Below are 20,701 nucleotides of genomic sequence, written 5' to 3'. Positions count from 1 at the left end.
GCCCTTTGCACATGTTTATTTTTAGTTCAACACACTATGCTAGTCAGTTTAGGCCAACATTATAATATTTCTCCTAGGTTATGATATGCCTGGAGTTGTCTGCTTCTTTGACAGTCTGTTAAGTAATGCAGAACCATGACATGGTTTTAGTCCCTAACAATATATGATATAAAGTAGATTTTTTCTTTTAAAAAAGCCGAGTCTCTAAATTCCTTACCAGTAATTGGTAAAAAGACATTTAAAAGCTAAAGTGTTTGTCAGTTTGTCGTACTGTGGGGGCTTGCAGGTTCCTGTGATGTTGGAAGCTATGCCACTGGTATTCAGATACCAGCAGGGTCACCCATGGAGGACAGGTTTCACCTGAGCTTCCAGACTAAGACAGACTAGGAAGAAGGACCCGGCAGTCTACTTCTGAAAAGTATTAGCCAGTGAAAACCTTATGAATAGGAGCGGAACACTGTCTGACATAGTGCTGGAAGATGAGCTCCCCCCAGGTTGGAAGGCACTCAAAGATGACTGGAGAAAAGCTGCCTCCTCAAAGTAGGGTTGACCTTAGTGATGTGGATGGAGTAAAGCTTTCAGGACCTTCATTTGCTGATGTGGCACGACGGACTCAAAATGAGAAGAAACAGCTGCAAACATCCATTAATAATTGGAACTTGGAATGTACGAAGTATGAAGCTAGGAAAACTAGAAATCGTCAAAAATGAAATGGAACACATAAACATCGATATCCTACACATTAGTGAGCTGAAATGGACTGGTATTGGCCCGACAACTTAAAGAGGGAAGGTGTTGCATTCGTTGTCAAAAAGAACATTTCAAGATCTATCCTGAAGTACAATGCTGTCAGTGATAGGATAATATCCATACGCCTATAAGGAAGACCAGTTAATGCGACTATTATTCAAATACACGCAGCAACCACTAGGGCCAAAGATGAAGAAACAGAAGATTTTTATCAGCTGCTGCAGTCCGAAATTGATCAAACATGCAATCAAGGTGCATTGATTATTACTAGTGATTTTAATGTGAAAGTTGGAAACGAAGAAGGATCAGTAGTTGGAAATTATGGCCTTGGTAACAGAAACAATGCTGGAGATCGAATGACAGAATTTTGCAAGACCAATGACTTCTTCATCGCAAATACCTTCTTTCACCAACATAAACTGTGACTATACATGTGGACCTTGCCAGATGGAGCACACAGAAATCAATTGACTACATCTGTGGAAACAGGCGATGGAAATGCTCAATATCATTAGTCAAAACAAGGCCACGGGCCAACTGTGGAACAGACCATCAATTGCGTATACGCAAGTTCAAGCTGAAACTGAAGAAAATCAGAGCAAGCCCACGAGAGCCAAAATATGACCTTGAGTATATCCCACCTGAATTTAGAGATCATCTCAAGAATAGATTTGACGCATTGAACACTGGTGACCAAAGACCAGACCAGTTGTGGAATGACATCAGGGACATCACACACGAAGAAAGCAAGAGGTCACTGAAAAGACAGGAAAGAAAGAAAAGACCAAGATGGATGTCGGAGGAGACTCTGAAACTTGCTCTCGAACGTCGAGAAGCTAAAGCAAAAGGAAGAATTGATGAAGTAAAACAACTGAACAGAAGATTTCAAAGGGCAGCTCGAGAAGACGAAGTATTATAATGACATGTGCAAAGAGCTGGAAATGGAAAACCAAAAGGGAAGAACACTCTTGGTGTTTCTCAAGCTGAAAAGAACTGAAGAAAAAAATTAACCCTCGAGTTCCAATAGTGAAGGATTCTATGGGGAAAATATTAAATGACACAGGAAGCATCAAAAGAAGATGGAAGGAATACACAGACTCATTATACCAAAAAGAATTAGTCGATATTCAACCATTTCAAGAGGTAGCATATGATCAGGAACCGATGGTACTGAAGGAAGAAGTGCAAGCTGCTCTGAAGGCATTGGCGAAAAACAAGGCTCCAGGAATTGATGGAGTATCAATTGAGATGTTTCAACAAACGGACGCACCGCTGGAGGTGCTCACTCGTCTATGCCAAGAAATATGGAAGACAGCTTCCTGGCCAACTGACTGGAAGAGATCCATATTTATGCCTATTCCCAAGAAAGGTGATCCAACCGAATGTGGAAATTATAGAACAGTATCACACTCAAGCAAAATTTTGCTGACAATCATTCAAAAACGGCTGCAGCAGTATATCGACAGGGAACTACCAGAAATTCAGGCCGGTTTCAGAAGAGGATGTGGAACCAGGGATATCATTGCTGATGTCAGATGGACCCTGGCTGAAAGCAGAGAATACCAGAAGGATGTTTACTTGTTTTTTATTGACTATGCAAAGGCATTCAACTGGGTGGATCTTAACAAATTATGGATAACGTTGTGAAGAATGCGAATTCCAGAACACTTAATTGTGCTCATGAGGAACCTTTACGTAGATCAAGAGGCAGTTGTTTGGACAGAACAAGGGGATACTGACTGGTTTAAAGTCAGGAAAGGTGTGCGTCAGGGTTGTATTCTTTCACCATACCTATTCAATCTGTATGTTGAGCAAATAATCTGAGAAGCTGGACTATATGAAGAAGAACGGGGCATCAGGATTGGAGGAAGACTCATTAACAACCCACGTTATGCAGATGACACAACCTTGCTTGCTGAAAGTGAAGAGGACTTGAAGCACTTACTAATGAAGATCAAAGACCACAGCCTTCAGTGTGGATTGGACCTCAACATAAAGAAAACAAAAATCCTCACAACTGGACCAATGAGTAACACCATGATAAATGGAGAAAAGATTGAAGTTGTCAAGGATTTCATTTTACTTGGATCTACAATCAACAGGCATGGAAGCAGCAGTCAAGAAATCAAAAGACGCATTGCATTGGGTAAATCTGCCGCACAGGACCTCTTTAAAGTGTTGAAGAGCAAAGATGTCACCTTGAAGACTAAGGTGCACCCGCGGACCCAAGCCATGGTATTTTCAATCGCATCATATGCATGTGAAAGCTGGACAATGAATAAGGAAGACTGAAAAAGAACTGATGCCCTTGAACTGTGGTGTTGGCGAAGAATATTGAATATACCATGGACTGCCAGAAGAACAAATAAATCTGTCTTGGAGGAAGTACAACCAGAATGCTCCTTAAAAGCAAGGATGGTGAGACTGCATGTTACATACTTTGGACATGTTATGGGGAGGGAGCAGTCCCTGGAGGAGAACATCATGCTTGGCAGAGTACAGTGTCAGCGGAAAAGAGGAAGACCCTCAAGGAGGTGGATTGACACAGTGGCTGCAACAATGGGCTCAAGCATAACGATTGTGAGGATGGCGCAGGACTGGGCAGTGTTTCGTTCTGTTGTGCAGAGGGTCGCTAGGAGTTGGAACCGACTTGAAGGCACCTAACAACAACATTTTCTCCATATCCCTCGCCGCTCTAATGGGTGGTTCCCCCGTGGAAACAATGGGAATCTGATGATTAACTGGGACAGTATTGAGTATTTTCCCCCTCTGCTTTATTTCCCTCAACACACAGCAAAGGTGAAAGGAGCTGAGTGAATACCAATACACTCACTACCTAGATTTTATTAACGTTTCATTATACTTCCTTTATTATCACACATCTAGCCCTCTATGTGTCTGTTAATTCATCTTGCTTATTACTTTACAGACATCAGGAAATCTACTTTAGCATGCTGATCAATGACAATGTTTCTTTTAGTTTAAATAGAATTTACATACAATGACAGACACAACTTTTAAGCATCTGTTCACTGAGTTTGGATTGCCACATACACCTATGTAACCGAGATCAAGATAGAGAACATTATCATCATCCCAAAGCTTCCCTCATGTTCCTTCCTAGTCAACCCCCGTCCCAAGTTCCTAGAAGCAACCCCTGTTCTGATACTTTGCCCAGCGTAGTTTGTTCTACAAATTTCATGTAAATGGAATCACACAGTATGTATTCTTTTTGTACTGCTTCTTTTACTCAGAATAATTTCTGAGATTTGTCCATACTGCTGTGAACATTCAAAGTGATCATACTACAGATTACTTATTCTTTTAATGATGGACAACTGGGCTGTTTTCATGCTTTAGCTATTATAAACAAAACTCCTATGAATATGTACAAGTCTTCATGTGAACACATTTTCATTTCTCTAGAGTGGAACCTCTAGGTCATGATGTAGGCATACGTTTTATTTTCTAAGAAACTGCCCAAACTTTCTCCAAAGTATTAGATTAGCAGGCGAGTGCAAAATGTTTGTGCCACCTAAAGACCTTTCTTTGACCTATAACCCCAAAACCAAACCTATTGCTGTGGAGTCGATTCCGACTCATAGTGACCCTATAGGACAGGGTAGACCTGCGCCACAGAGTTTCCAAATATTTGGGGATTGTCCTAAATATCTTATTTTTAATTTCATTATGGTCTCAGAACATATTCCATGTGATTTAAATTCTGTGAAATTTACTGAGCTGTTTTATGGTCTAACATATCGTATATCTTGGTGAATGTCGTGTGCACTTGGAAAAGAATGTGTACTCTAAAGTTGTAGGGTACAGTGTTCTATAAACATCATCTAGGTAAAGTGGTCGAGTGAATCATTTAGATCTTTGGTCTTTGCTTTTTTTGTCTATTTGGTGTATCGGCTGCTGAGAAAGACGTGTTAGTACCTCCAATCATGATTATAAAATTGCCCATTTCCCTCTATAGTTCTGTCAGTTTCTGCTTCGTGTATTTTGAATCCACTACTAGGCACACATTTATGACCAACAAGCCTTCCTGATACCTTTTATCATTATGACATGTTCCACTTTTACTTCTGGTAATACTCTTGGTCTTATGTTACTATTTGCACATATTTGTTAGGTGCCTTCAAGTCAGTTCCGACTCATAGCAACCCTACATACAAAAGAATGAAACACTGCCTGGTCCTGAGCCATCCTCGCAATCATTCCTATGTTTGAGCCCACTGCTGCAGCCACTGTGTCAGTCCATCTCATTGAGGATCTTTACAAAGCATGAGATCGTCCTCTGGTGACTGATCCCTCCTGACAACATGTCCAAATTACATGAGATGAAGTCTAGCCATTCTTGCTTCTAAGGAGCATTCTGACTGTACTACTTCTAGGAAGATTTATATATCTTTTTGGTTTATCTTTTCCTATCCATTTTCTTTCAATCCATTTGTGTCTTTGTATTTAAAGTGCATTGAGTCATTTATGCAGTCTGAAAATCTTCATCTGTTGATTGTGGTGTTTAGACCATTAACATATTGATATGATTGCATTTAAGTCTCCCATTTCATTGTTTGTTCCCTCTAGTCTTTTGCTCCTTCGTTCTTCCTTTTGTCTTCTTTTTGGTTATTTTGTCTACTGGCTTTTAACTATATCTTTCTGCATTATTATTTTAGTTGTTGTTCTAGGGATTACAATATACATCCTTGACTCTTCAGTCCACTTAAAGTTAACGTTATGCCATTACATGTAAAATGTATAAAACTTGCTATAAGTCCAGATAGTCTTGTCCTTTGTTATAACTGTCATATGAAATACACATCATAATCTCTCCACACATTATAACTTTTGCTTTAGACAGTTCAATGTATTATAAAGAACCACCAGCAGTCTTCAGTGTGTTATACGGTGGTGGCCTGTGTGTTGCTGTGATGCTGAAAGCTTTGCCACTGGTATTTCAAATAACAGCAGGGTCACCTGTGGTAGGCAGTTTTCAGTGGAGCTTCCAGACGAAATTAGCCAATGAACACCTTATGGATCACAACAGAATGTGGTCTGATAATCGTGCTGGAAGATGAACCCCCTGGGCTGAATGGTAATACACAACAGCCACAACGATGGACTCAAACATATTAACGGTCATGAAGATGGCACAGGACTGGGCAACGTTTACTTCTACTGCACATAAGGTCACCCAGGGTCAGAGCCAACTCAATGGCAACTAACAATAACAGTAAAAAGAAAGTAAGAGGAAAAAACAGTCTTTTATATTTACCCAGATGTTTATCATTTCCAGTGGTCTTCATTCCTTCCCAAAGATCTGAGTCTCTATCTGGTACACTTTCTCTCTAACCTGAAGAAGTTCCTTTAGCATTTCTTGTAGAGCAGACCTTCTGGCAATGAATTCTTAGTTTTCTTGTATCTGAAAATGTCTTTGTCTTCATTCTTGCAGGATATTTTTGTTGAACATACAGAATTTTGGATTGATAGTTTCTTTTCCCTTCAGCACTTTAAAAATGTTATCCTGTCTTCTGGCACTTGTAGCTTCTGACGAGAAGTTAGTCTAATTCTAATTGTCAGCCCCTTGTATGTTTCATTTTTCTCTAGCTGCTGTGAAAATGCTTTATCTTTGGTTTTTGGCAATATGACTGTGGTGCACTATGTGAAACCAAACCAAACCTGTAGCTGTCGAGTCAATTCCGACTCATAGCAACCCTACAGGACAGAGCAGAACTGCCCCATAGGGTTTCCAAGGAGCAGCTGGTGGGTTTGAACTGCTAACCTTTTGGTTGCAGCCAAGCTCTTAACCACTGCCCCACTAGTGTTCCAGTGGTGTACCATGAGAGAAAGTGTTCAATAAGCAGGCCTGGGTTGCTGTAACCCAGCATATATTCCAAAGAAAAGCCTATCTGAAGATTGACCCCTGGTCGGCTCCTGGGAAATAACCACCGAGCCCTTGGAATACCCCGCCTTGGGCCACAATGAACCAGCGGGACCAGAAAAGTATCCTAATAATGTGATTTATGGTGACCATCTGAGTAGCTGAGGTCAGACGTGTGGGCACTGCCTGCCCATGTGACTGACCCCAATAAAAACCTTGGACATAGATTTGGTGCACTTCTCTGGTTGGCAACAATTTGCACACAATGTTGCTGGGAGAATTAAGCACGCCCCCTTGCAACTCCACTGGAAGGTGAGGTACCTGGAAGCTTGTACTTGTTATCTCCTGGACTTCACCCCATGTTCCTTTCCCCACTGCTGATTCTAATCTGTATCCCTTCCCTATAATATACCACAACCATGAATATAACACCTTCTGAATCCTCTGATGAATCACTGAGCCTGAGGGTGTTTTTGGGGAGTCCCAACACACGTACCAAGCCATGGTTTTCTTTGTACTTAACCCAGTAAATGTTTGCTGAGCTTCTGTGTAAAATTTTCATCAAATTTGGGAACTTTTTGGCCATTTAATTTTCAAAAACGTTCTTTATTCTCCTTCTGGGACTTCAGTTACACAAGTGAGAACTTTTGATATTGTTCCACAGGTCTCTAAGGCTCTGAAAATGTATATATTTAAATATTCTTTCTCTTCTTCAAAATGGATAGTTTTCTGTCGATCAATCATGAAGTTCACAGACTCCCTCTGTTATCTCCATTCTGCTGTTAAGGTCGTCCAGTGAATTGTAATTTCAGCTAATGTATTTTACAGTTCTTACATTTACATTTGGCTGTTTTTGGTCTCTATTTCTCAGCTTGTATTTCCTTTCTTTTTATCCCACGCAAGCATATTTTCTTTTACTTCACTGAGCCATTATACTAGCTGCTTTAATTAAAATCCCTGTTTCTTAACTCCAACACGTGGGAGTTAGGTTTCTATTGATTGTTTTACTTCAGATTGGGTCATATTCTCCTGGGTCTTAAAATGTCTACCGTTTGGATTTTATCATGGGCAGTGTAAATATTATGTTGTACAGGCTAGACTCTAGACTTTGCTATATTCCTCTGAAGAATATTAATATTTTTGTTTCAGTATGCAATTAAATTTAGTCGGACCATCACAATAAAATATTATTTAAAAAAATTAAGTTGGAATGAAACTGCAGATTCTTGTCTCCTGGGCAGTTGCTCAAATCTCAGTTCTTTTATCTTTAGCAAGGCTGCTTGCAGTCTTCCCTACACATATGTTGATTCAGGGATCAAACAGAGGACTGGACAGAGTTTATACACAGAATTTTTGGCTCTCACTCTCTGGGTCTTTGCTTCCAGGATTCCCCTTCCCTTTGCTTTCCGGTGGCTGACTGGCTGTGGTGACCCGGACTCTGTCCTCTGGCTCTTCAGGCCAAATTGTAAAAGTTTTTTAAATTGAAGTTTTATCCAACTCACACGGTGTCAATTTTAGCCTCTCCTTTGGCTAAAGACAGTAAAAATGAGAGACAAATTTCATGTTGTCTCTTCTTCCAAGTTCAACCCTCTTTCAGAATCTGCCTGCTTTTGTTCACTCTCCAGTGCCTTTAGGTCTTTGTTAGCTATGTTTAGGAAAGTCAGGTCCAGTAAGAGCCCACTTGGCTATCAAATGAATAATTTCTTTTATAAGGATCAGCACAAAGCTGGTTCCTATGAGGTGGAGGTTAAAGACGCCCCAAATATCCAGCTTCTCCAAACTGCTGTACCACTCCATCATCTCTGACACCAACTCCTCCTCCTCCTCCAGTGCTCCTCCCTCCCGTCTTCTTGGTTCGGTAATTTGCTGCAACATCTCACAGAACTCACGAACTGTACTTACAGTTAAGTGGCTTATTAGGGAAGTAACAGGGTACAGCTTGGGATCCGGACCAACTTGGAATTAACAGGAATAACTCAGGATGCAGTTCTTTAGCCACAGCAGCTTCTTCTTTGCCCTCTACTGTTGGGCCTTTCCATTGCAGGGCGCTACTGCAGATCTTGCTGCCACAGGGTCCTGCCAGGAGCCTTCTGGGGCAAGTCTTACAACTCTTAGCTGCATGGGCTGGCAAGCCCCACCACAGCTGTTTCGCACCTGTCTCCTGGTTCCTGCCATCTTGCACTGTTATTGACCCCCGGTCCAAAGGACATACTCCTCTTTCTGGTAGTGGTGAGGCTCCCCCTCTCCGCTTCTGGGATGGCTCATTTTAAGCCTAATGGGATGGCAAAACGGATCGATTTCCTCATCAGGATTCCATACACTTTTTTCACACAGTCCCCCCCACCAAGGGTGCCATGCATCGTATTTGCATACTCCCAAACAATCATTGTGTGGCAGTCCCAAAGACTACACCTAGAAATCTTTGTTGCCACTGAGTCGATTCAAACTCCTAGCGACCCTATAGGGCAGGGTAGAACTGCCTCATAGGGTTTTCAAGGAATAGCTAGTAGATTTGAACCACCAACCTTTTGGTCAGCAGCCATACTCTTCACCACTGCGCCACCAGGGCAAGGGCATATTAAGCAATTCACTGAACTGTAGCCATACCTAAATCAAAATCATTCTGATCTTGTTTTTTAAAATTTACTTTATATTTGCTCTGTGTGTACAGTTTACAGTTTCACTTTTAATGATACCAAAGTGGGGATTATTCTGTGCTGCTTTTATAACTCATTTTTCCCCTACTTTAAGCATTCATCATGTAATAAAAACTCTGCTAGATGCTCGATATATGCAGTTTTTATTAATAAATAATGAACACTTCCACATAATAGCTGATACTCTAACTTTGACAGCAAATTGACAGTAAGTAGAAAAAATGATAATGCACATACCTAGACGGGAAATTGATAGTAGGATATTTACATATGTGTAAAAACAGATTGAGTACAAGGATGTTAACTTTAGCACTGTCCATGATAGTAAAAAATGGAAAAAAAACTCATCAAAAGAAATATTATCAATCATATAGCTGTTAAAATGAATAAACTATATATATTTCAACATGAAAGGAATTTAAAACCTAACACCGAGTGAACAAAGTTACATAATGAACATGATAATATTAATAAAACGTTAAAAATACAAAACAACACAAGTACATGTGGATGTACAAACGTGCACACACACACACACACTTCAACTGGAAGGATGTACCAGACCCATGTTGATGGTTGCCTCTGGGGAATGCGAGAAGGGAGTGGGTCAGGTGGTAATCAAAGGGTACGTCAGTTTGCAAGAAAATATGACCACTGATCTTAACAATTAATAAAAGTTTACTTCTACATACAGAAATATGGGTATGTCTTTGTGCTTTTCTGTATTTTTCCATTTCTTTAAAAAAATTATAGTAATTTCAATGGCTGCACAGTGTTCTACTGCATGGATATATCATAACATACTCAACCAATTTCCAATTGTTAAGACACCAAGACTGTACCCATTTTTGCCACTAACATAAACAGTGCCACAATGAATATCTTTGTAGCTATTTTTGAACTTAAATTATTTTTTCCTTAGGATAAATCTTAGCAACAAAATTGCTACTTTTAGGCCTTTGTTACTTATTATTAAACTATTCTGTGGAAAGACTGTAACAATTTACGTATCTATCACTAAGCTATATACTTGCCTACTTCCTTGTATCCTTGCCAATCTGAATACCAAAAGCCAAAAACTATCTTCATCCAATTAGGTATGTGAGAAATAAACCGGTGCCTGGAGCCCATCCCAACTCATGGCAACCCCATGTGTGTAACAGTAGAATTGTGCCTCATAGAGCTCTCAATGGCTGATTTTGTTTTTGGTAGTAGATCACCAGTCCTTTTTTTCTGAGGATCCTCTGGGGGTGGGCTTGAACCTCCACCCTTTCAGTTAGCAGCCGATCATGTTTAGTACCTGCTCTATCCAGGGACTCCAGTATGTGAGGCAGGGGTTTAATTTGCCTTTTTTCCCCAAACAGCAATAGTCTGTCATACCAGAATAGGATCATCTTAAAGGGAATGAAAACTTAGGTTTCGTCAGGCACTCTTGTATAATACTATAAAACAGGAAAGGAAAAATACTGTTCATTTTTGTTTTTGCTTATTTCCCCCAACAATATGTGGCAGAATATTAACTGTAGAACTGTCTTATTTTGGAAAGGAATACTATTCAGATACTATGCTTTTTTAAAACTAGACACTGATGTAAAACTGGAATGGTCTACATTTTAAAAGATTTATTCATAAAGTAAGACAATTTTAAAAGGTTCTCAATTTTGCGACATGCAGAGGAAGGCCTTTCAGCTTCCTGGTCTAATTAATATCTAATAAAAATCTAAATATCAGCCTTCTTTAATTCTCATCTAATAAGTACCTACTAACCACAGAATTCGGTTAGTGATAAATATCCTGAAATTCCACAGCTCTTTTCATCTCTCACACTAGATTCAATAACTCAGCTGAGAATCACTAATAATTAGTATTTACATAGTGCTTTATTTATTACAAGCTTATAGAGCAGGGCAAAATAATGGTCATCACCATATTAAAAAAGAAAGACGCTGACCCAGTTACACTAGTTGCCTAGGGTCACACTAAAGCAGGGATTTTACAGGCTTAAACACCAGAGTTCTTGCAGCCTAAATTTCTACATGCCTCGTCACTCAAAAGAAGTACTTATAAGAATGACAAGAATTCAGGAAGAACACACTAAAATGAAGTCAGAGAATCATACTATTGAAATGATACTGAAAACCATCTACTTCAACATCCTCACTTTACAGATAAGGAAACTGAGGCCCCAAAAGGTTATGGAACTTACTTATTCAAGGTCATACTTCTAGGCACAGTAAAGCAAAGCAAAAAATTATAATCCAGCACTCTTTGGTCCAAGTTCAATGATCTTCAATTACTAGAGTAAAAAGCCTCAATGTTTTCACTGATCATTATTAACAATTCATCCATTCAATAAATTATATCCAGTATTTACTCTGTGCCAGGCCCTGTAAAAAAGTTTTCACTGATCATTATTAACAATTCATCCATTCAATAAATTATATCCAGTATTTACTCTGTGCCAGGCCCTGTACTAGGGGCTAAATCTGACTGAATATTTACTAGGTGTTAGGCACTACACTACCTGCATTTTCACAATACCATAATAAGGTAAGTACAAGTATTATCTCCATTTTACCGATTAAAAAAGATTAATTTGCCCATGGTCTTCAGTAAAGGAAATGCCTTTATGAAAAGTAAATGGTATAACCAAGAACAAATTTGACGCATTGAACACCAATGACCAAAGACCAGACAACCTGGGGGATGACATCAAGGACATTATACATGAAGAAAGCAAAAGGTAATTAAAGACAGGAAAGAAAGAAAAGACCAAAACAGATGTCAGAAGAGACTCTGAAACTTGCTCTTACACGTAGAGCAGTTAAATGAAAGGAAGAAATGATAAAGTAAAAGAACGGAACAGAAGATTTCAAAGGGTGACTCAAGAAGACAAAGGCAAAGTACTATAACGAAATGTGCAAAGACCTGGAGTTAGAAAACCAGAAGGGAAGAACATGCTCAGCATTTCTCAGGCGGAAAAACTGAAGAAAATATTCAAGCTACTTGCTGCAATACTGGAGGATTCCACGGGTAAAATACTGAACAATGCAAGGAGCATCAAAAGAAGACTGAAGGAGGCAACCGATGTCACAAAACAATATGTGTATTAATTGTTTAATGAGGAACTAGTTTGCCCTGTAAACCTTCATCTGAAATATAATGATAAAAAGAAAACATGGAAGGAATACACAGAATCAGTTACCAATAAGAATTGGTCGATATTCAAACCATTTCAGGAGGTCACATACGACCAAGAACCGATGGTACTGAAGGAAGACGTCCAAGCTGCACTGAAGGCATTGGAGAAAAACAAGGCTCCAGGAACTGACAGAATGCCAACTGATATGTTTCAACAAATAAATGCAGCACGAGAGGTGTTCACTTGTCTACGCCAAGAAATTTGGAAGTAAGCTACCTGGTCAACCGACTGGAAATGATTCATATTTATGCCCATTTCAAAGAAAGGTGATCTAACAGAATGTGGAAATTATTAAATAATATCATTAATATTACACACAAGCAAAATTTTGCCTAAGATAATTCAAAAATGGTTGCAGCAGTACATCGACAAAAAACTGCCAGAAACTCAAGCCGGACTGAGAAGAGGACGTGGAACAAGGGATATCACTGCTGATGTCACATGGACCTTGGCTGAAAGCACAAAATACCAGAAAGATGTTTACCTGTGCTTTATTGACTATGCAAAGGCATTCAACTGTGTCAGTTGTAACAAATTATGGATAACATTACAAAGAACAGGAATTCTAAAACCCTTAATTGTGCTCATGAGAAACTGTACGTAGACCAAGAGGCAGCTGTTCAAACAGAACAAGGGGATACTGTGTGGTTTAAAATCAAGAAAGGCGTGTGTCAGGGTTGTATCCTTTCACTGTACATATTCAATCTGTATGCTGAGCAAATAACCTGAGAAGCTGGACTACATGAAGAAGAACAGGGCATCAGGATTCGAGAAACACTCATTAACAACCCGTGTTACACAGAAGACACAAGCTTGCTTGCTGAAAGTGAAGAGGACTTGAAACGCTAATAAAGATCAAAGCCTACAGCCTTCAGTATGGATTACACTTCAACATAAAGATTATAAACAAAAATCCTCACAACTGGACCAGTAAGCAACATCATGATAAACGGAGAAAATACTGAAGTTGTCAAGGATTTCATTTTACTTGAATCTACAATCAACACTCATGGAAGCAGCAGTTGAGAAATCAAATGACGTATCGCATTGGGCAAATCTGCTGCAAAAGACCTCTTTAAAGTGTTAAAAACAAAGATGTCTCACATACTTTGGACATTTTATCAGGAGGGATCAGTCCCTGGAGAAGGACATTATGCTTGGCAGAGGGTCAGCGAAAAAGAGGAAGACCCTCCAGGAGATGGACTGACACTTGGCTCAACCACAGCAATGATTTTCGGGATGGCGTAGGACCAGGCAGTATTTTGCTCTGTCGTACACAAGACTAGATGGCAACTAACAACAGCAACTATGGTCCCTACTAGCACTAGTAGACATTAGGTGCAGAACTCGGTATTAGATTAAAGCTGAGGGCTCCTTTTGGGCAGCTTTAAATATCCCCAGAACAGACATCATTTGAAGTAATTTAACTCAAAGTCAATTGCTAGAAAAGTGGTCAGTCAAGTAAACAGGAGACAAGGCAAAGGGCTTCTAGCACCATCTAATATGAGTTTTGGCCTTGAGAATATAAAATGAGGTCCAAAGTAGAAGAATGCACTTGTTCTCTTAAGTATTACTCACAAAACACTACTATAGTACTGGTTACCTACTTTCAGAGCATACAGTCTCTGTGGTATATGACCAAATTAATTAAAAGTTCCATTTACTGTCTTCCCCAGCAGGAATTCCATCATCTTTGATTGCTAAATAGATTCCACAAGGCTCACATCAAAAAACCCAAGTGCTAAGCAGTGCTACTATCACAGAAATTTAAAAATAAGCTCTCTAAACCTTGCCCCCACCATACAGTGCATTTTTATTTAAGCTACGATTTTCTAAATATAAATCAGAGATGAAAAAAAAAAAAAAACCACTCTGATAAGTAATCAGTCATAGCAGAATTAACCGCATGCAGTATTTCTAATATAAATGGTTACCTGAGAAGTCTGTCAGAAGTCTTGCTAGGACAGGCTTGTTTACCAGTTCAGTCTTGCTAAGGCTGGAAACAGTATCTACTCTAGCAGTTTCTTTGATAATGGTAGAACATTTGGAATACCCAAGATCAGATTCAGTCTTGACATCTGTATGTTCTAGGATGTCATATGATCTCTGTGGCCAAGAAGATTCTGGAACAAATGTGAAAGTTTGCTTGAGTATTTCTTCAGAAGGAGATTCCACTTTATCCCGTGCAGAAGCTGACTCCTTGACTTGCCTTTCACCTAATTCTTTAAGGGCTTTAATTGTGAGCTGTTCCTGTTCTAAGTCAAGAGAGTGTACTGGAGTACTTTTCATCGGGAAAAAATCCTGAAGCTCACTTCCACTTGTTTCTTTGCTTTGCTCAGTATATTTGCTTCTTAGGCCTTTAACTTCAGAACTCCCTGACTCGCTTTCATGCAAGACTTCTACAGGAAGAGCTGCTCTGAAGTCTGTCGTCTTCTCTGATATTGCTTCAAAGGCACTTCCTTCATCTTTAACCACTATTTCTTTCTCTCTGGTTTCTGTAAAGGCTGCTATCAGGTCCTCTGGGGAGGAATCGCCCGTATCTTTAACAACATTTTTCCCGTACGATGACGCCAAAGAGGCAGAAGTTGTCACAGTTAGTGAGAAGAATTCTGTCTCATTATCCTTCATTGTAACAGGGTTTTCAGGAGCAACTTCACTCACACTACCGGACTGCGTCAGAGCTTCTGATATGGCATTCGTATCAGGTACTTGTGAATGAGTTGCCCTACCAACTGGACTCCTCTCAAGAATATCAGGCCGAACTTGTCGTGGCTCTAAGTCACTGATGGACTCTTCGAAGTTTTTAGATGTTTCCTTTTCTTTACTACGACTGGAAATCTCTCTGATTTCTCTTTCATCTGTTTTTACAACAGCACGTGGAATAGAAACAGGCTTTTGAGCCTGAACTTTTTTACTTTCAAATGACTTATCTGCTGTGATGTCCTCTACTACTGTGTCATCAGACTCGCCGGAGCTATCAGCCTCTGTCGTTTCTCCCAACACAGAGCTCTGCCAGTTCATTTCGTCTTTCAGGCGGCCATCAGGCAAAGCCATTTGCCCCGTGGTCACTTCAGAACCCAAAGACACAGATTTCTCAAACAGAGATCCAGGTAACTCTGAAAGAGTGTCATCTTGTTTCTGCACATTGCCTTGCGTGCCTTTGATGCTGACTTCCTTTGTGGAATCAAGACAGTCTGATATGGCTTTTTCTTGTGGGAGAGATGCTCCTGCCCGATCACCTGTTGATTTAGTGACGAGACTGTTCCCATTAACAGAACAGACAGGAATTTTCTGGTGAGCGTTAGTTTTAAGATTTACGATTGGGATTTCTGAATTATATTCACCCATGTCAAGTCCTGCTGTTTTTGTGATGTGATCAGATTTACCACATTGTTGTTTTACTTGGGGAACCAAATCCCAAGTCAGTATTTCATTAGTAAAGTTATGCATATCACTCACGCATCTAGACACCTCTTCCAGCGCTGCCGTTGTGTGTGAAAACTGCCTAGTGAGCAAAGCAGAGGCTGGGTAGCGCCCTACCTCTTTACTTCTCAGTGGAAACAGCTTGTCATTAGTTTCGGTAACGTCTGCAGATGATTCTCCGTCAGTGCGCGTTGTCCAGCTGCCAACATCATTTGTGCTTTCCTTATATAAATCCTTAAACTCTTTGTCAAATGTTGCTTTGTCAATAATTACTTCAAATGGTGATTCGGGGGAATCTTTTTCAGTAACATCACTGCCCGAAACTGTGGATGGGGATAAGGAACATGTACGAATGCCTCCTGCCTTAGACTGTTCAGTGGGTGGTTTCTGGGCTGTTAGCAAAGTGAACCTGTCATCAGCATCCGAGGCAGTTTTATCATCCCTACTTGGTACCTCATTTCGGTTCTTAGACGCTTCATCTTTCTTTATTTCCATTTGACCAACCTCCTTTGAGAGAAAAGCTGGATGCCCCGGGAGACTGGCTGGAATGGAAGGACGGCTACAGCGAACTCCTGGTTCAACAGAAACTGGAGAGTCAGCTGTGTCTTTACTTGTCCCCTGAGGCTTTTCCATGTTTTTCACATCTAGAAGAGTCAAGCAGTCTTTTCCTTCTTTGGCTAAAATAGGCTGGCTGCCTAACACTTTGGTTTTTTCTCCTTGTAGTGCTGTAAGGTCAGTGTTACATATTTCAGAAGATGAAATAAGGGAGGAGGTCATAATTTCTGAAGGTGACTCATCAGAGCAAAGAGAGCTCAGTGCCTCTAAGGTCAGAATTCAAAAGAAAAAAAAATGTTTACCAGGTACAATTACGTATTAGCTAGTCAGGCCAAGCAGCATGCTTTTTATTTTTTTAATTATATATAAACACAGGATGTATATACACACACATAAATATGTACCAAAGCGATGATTAACAGTTACCCTACAAGACATGCATAAAATTGCCAAAGTGAAACAGAAAAGCCATATCATGCTACAAACTGCAAATGACATAAATTTTTCATGACAAATAGTTTTCACTCAGTATTCATTTTCACTGTAAAGGTAAAGCATAAAGAAGGGTAATGACATTAGGAGATGTGAGGAAGTTGTTTTTGCAGAAGCAACATGATTCATACAAAACAACTTGATATTATGAAGCACCACTACCCCTTCAACTCGAAGTTCAACAACCCAGAACACACTGACTGCCTCTATAAATCCACTGCTACAGCCTGACATAATCTGAGGAGAAAAAAACAAAACAAAAACAAAAAACAAGTGGCCAGAGTTCTTTTTAATCTCCAGAAGGTAGAGGACCCTAGCTGAGCCTGAAAATGAGACTAGAAGGCTTCTGTTCTACCAACAGGGATGACCTGTACCACGTACACATCTTCAATGGTACAAAGGGTGCCGAAAAGGTTGGCCTGCTCCAAAATTTCTTGTACCAACCTTCTGTTTTAACACTAATTGAACTCCCCAAACTGGTTTTTTTGGTTAAGACAGAGTTAATGTCAGAAATCCTTTAAAAAAATATATCTTCTAAAATAATACATTAATTCAGCCTTATCAATTATTAATACCACAGCATCAATTCATTTACCAGATTTTTTTCTCAACTTTCTAAACTTTCAAGTTTTGACTAGGGAAAAAGACCAAAACAACCATCCTAAGGGTAGGCACTGTCTTTCTTGCACGTTGCATCTCTGGAGTCTGGAACAAAGTAAGTCTTAAACAAATAGTTCCAAATGGATGAATCCAAGACTCTGCTTGGTCAGGCGAGTCCTACGAAGACTGAAGATTCAGGGCTGCAGTGCCCTGAGCATGAATGGGTAATTGGGAAGAAAGATGTGAAAGAGAAATTCCTTTGAGATCGCCCTTATTCAGCTTCTATTTTTCTTGTGGGAAGCTGAATAATAGTTATACCAGACAAAAGCAAAATTATGACTTTATTCAAACTTATTCAATAAAGACAAAAAGAAATGAGAATTAAGTATCTTACTGCAATAAATAAAATTCCATTATCACAAAAATGTTTCTAAGTACCTGATAAAGTTCCCCTATTTCAACACAGGGAAACCCTGGTGGCATAATGGTTAAGAGCTATGGCTGCTAACCAAAAGGTCGGCAGTTCAAATTCACCAGGCGCTCCTTGGGGACTCTACAGGACAGTTCTACTCCGTCCTATAGGTCGTTATGAGTCGATAATCAACTTGACGGCAGTGGGTTTGGTTTTTTGGGTTTTATTTCAACACGGAAACCCTGGTGGCTTAGTGGTTAAATGCTACAGCTGCTACAAAAGGGTCAGCAGTTTGAATCCGCCAGGTGCTCCTTGGAAACTCTATGGGGCAGTTCTATTCTGTCCTATAGGGTCGCTATGAGTCAGAATCGACTCAGTGGCACTGGGTTTTTTCTTTTTTCTTTTTTTGGTTTATTTCAACACATCACTGAAATTTGATGTAATAGGATCTGACCTTTAGAATAGTGTAATTGTATCTGGGTACTAGGGAGAGTCTTTGTAAATTTAGGAGACAAAAGTCAACAAATTAGTAATAATCCAACAAATATTTCTGAGTGCCTACCATGTGCCAGAGACTGTTTGAGAAATTGAGTTTAAAGCAATGAACAAAACAGAAAAAAAACCTTGCCTTTATGGAGTTTACAATAGAGGGAAAGAAAGAGGATAAATGAAAATCAGTAAGTAAGTGATGATGATGATGAAATAAGAAAGACACCTAAATTGAAAACCTAAAGAATCCTAATCAAAGAATGGACACACTACTGAAAGAAAAGGAGATAAAACCTTCTATACTTTACCAAGATACAAGCTTGTCAGTTTACCAAGCCTTGCTTCCTTCCTACCTTCTATGAACTTTTAATATTCCCAAAGTCTCCAGTTAGATGTATGATAATCTGAGGTAAAACTAGAAGATTAGGTTAGAAGGTCTATTCTCACACTATCAAGTCCTGTACTAAATACCATGATTGCCCGAGAGACTTCAAACATTTTACTGGATTCTTCAATATGTCATACATGCCATATATACCAAAATAACTTTAATCATGTTCCCCAATAATAATCTGTAGCTTAACATTTAGGATGGACAGTGTTTTCTGGGGGCCAAGTTCAGACAGCAAACAGCATTTTTTTTGGCTCCTCCATGATTGTGGGATGCAGTGCTAGCTCTCAGGACTGTGAGATGCAGTGCCAGCTCTCAGGACTGTGAGATGCAGTGCCAGCTCTCAGGATGTGAGACGCACTGCCAGCTCTCAGGACTGTGAGATGCAGTGCCAGCTCTCAGGATGTGAGACGCACTGCCAGCTCTCAGGACTGTGAGATGCAGTGCCAGCTCTCAGGATGTGAGACGCAGTGCCAGCTCGCAGGACTGTGAGATGCAGTGCCAGCTCTCACGATTGTGAGAGGCAGTGCCAGCTTTCAGGATGTGAGACGCAGTGCCAGCTCTCAGGACCGTGAGATGCAGTGCCAGCTCTCACGATTGTGAGACGCAGTGCCAGCTCTCAGGACTGTGAGATGCACTGCCAGCTCTCACGATTGTGAGATGCAGTGCCAGCTCTCACGATTGTGAGAGGCAGTGCCAGCTCTCAGGATGTGAGACGCAGTGCCAGCTCTCAGGATGTGAGACGCAGTGCCAGCTCTCAGGACTGTGAGATGCAGTGCCAGCTCTCACGATTGTGAGAGGCAGTGCCAGCTTTCAGGATGTGAGACGCAGTGCCAGCTCTCAGGACTGTGAGATGCAGTGCCAGCTCTCAGGACTGTGAGATGCAGTGCCAGCTCTCAGGACTGGGAGATGCAGTGCTAGCTCTCAGGATTGTGAGAGGCAGTGCCAGCTCTCAGGACTGTGAGACGCAGTGCCAGCTCTCAGGATTGTGAGACGCAGTGCCAGGTCTCAGGACTGTGAGATGCAGTGCTAGCTCTCAGGACTGTGAGATGCAGTGCTAGCTCTCAGGATTGGGACATGCAGGTGTTAGCTCTCAGGATTGAGAGAGGCAGTGCTAGCTCTCAGGATTGTCAGTCAAGCTATTCCAAAAGTAGCAAAGTAAGTTAGCATCCTCATTAATACTTTCATTTTCTTATTTAGAATTTCAGCAAATGAAAAGAAATTTCTTTGGTTAGCTCAAACACTAAAAAACTTGGAAAGAGCTAACCTGTGCCAAGACAATGGAAAAAATTGGACAGAGTTTATAAGTGCATGAAAATATCAAGCATAACAAAGTCCAGAGTCTAATAAGCTTTTTTGCACAGCTCCCATAAACACTCTTCCAATTAACCTGGCAAAATGGCAGAGAGCTCCAGGGAAATTGAGGGTTGTCAGTTTTTAAAATACTGTACACTGTAAAAATGGTTGGTGGAATAACTCTGGATTATTTTACATCTCAGGAAATGTCTGTCCGTCCTTTTTCAGAAAAGCTATCCCTTTACAATATACGCCAAGAGACTCTCAACATCACCCAAAACAAATCTCTATCAAAAATCTCATTAAGAACATCTTCCAAATTAGTTATTTGTGATAATGGGATTTAACGCGTATATTCATTTTCGAGTGTTCCAATCACTTAGACTTGTTAAAAGGACAACCAACATATAGTAAGAGGTGAATTAAAATGTCATAACCCCACAATAATTGTAAGCATGTTCCCAAACTTAGCAAGTACTAAGCTCCATGCTTATCCATATCTTCTTAAACTCTAAGTATTTAGCAGTCTCCATTTAGGTATATTATCTGA

At 40.2% G+C, this 20,701-nt stretch overlaps 1 protein-coding gene across 2 annotated transcripts in view; it reads right to left on the bottom strand.

Moving 5' to 3' along the window:
* RTN3 (reticulon 3) overlaps positions 1-20,701 on the bottom strand; it is a 68,388-nt gene that overhangs the window by 23,310 nt on the left and 24,377 nt on the right. Inside the window, exon 2 of one of the 2 annotated variants that reach the window (XM_049892296.1) lies at positions 14,428-16,458. The exons of the other annotated variant lie outside the window; for it this stretch is intronic. Coding sequence (XP_049748253.1) covers positions 14,428-16,458 — 2,031 coding nt within the window. The remainder of the gene's footprint in view (positions 1-14,427; positions 16,459-20,701) is intronic. 2 annotated transcript variants of the gene reach the window in all.

This window comes from Elephas maximus, chromosome 7 (assembly GCF_024166365.1).
Source record: "Elephas maximus indicus isolate mEleMax1 chromosome 7, mEleMax1 primary haplotype, whole genome shotgun sequence".
Taxonomy (NCBI): Eukaryota; Metazoa; Chordata; class Mammalia; order Proboscidea; family Elephantidae; genus Elephas; species Elephas maximus.
Note: the sequence above shows the minus strand (reverse complement) of the source record. Positions and strands in the feature narration are given on the sequence as shown.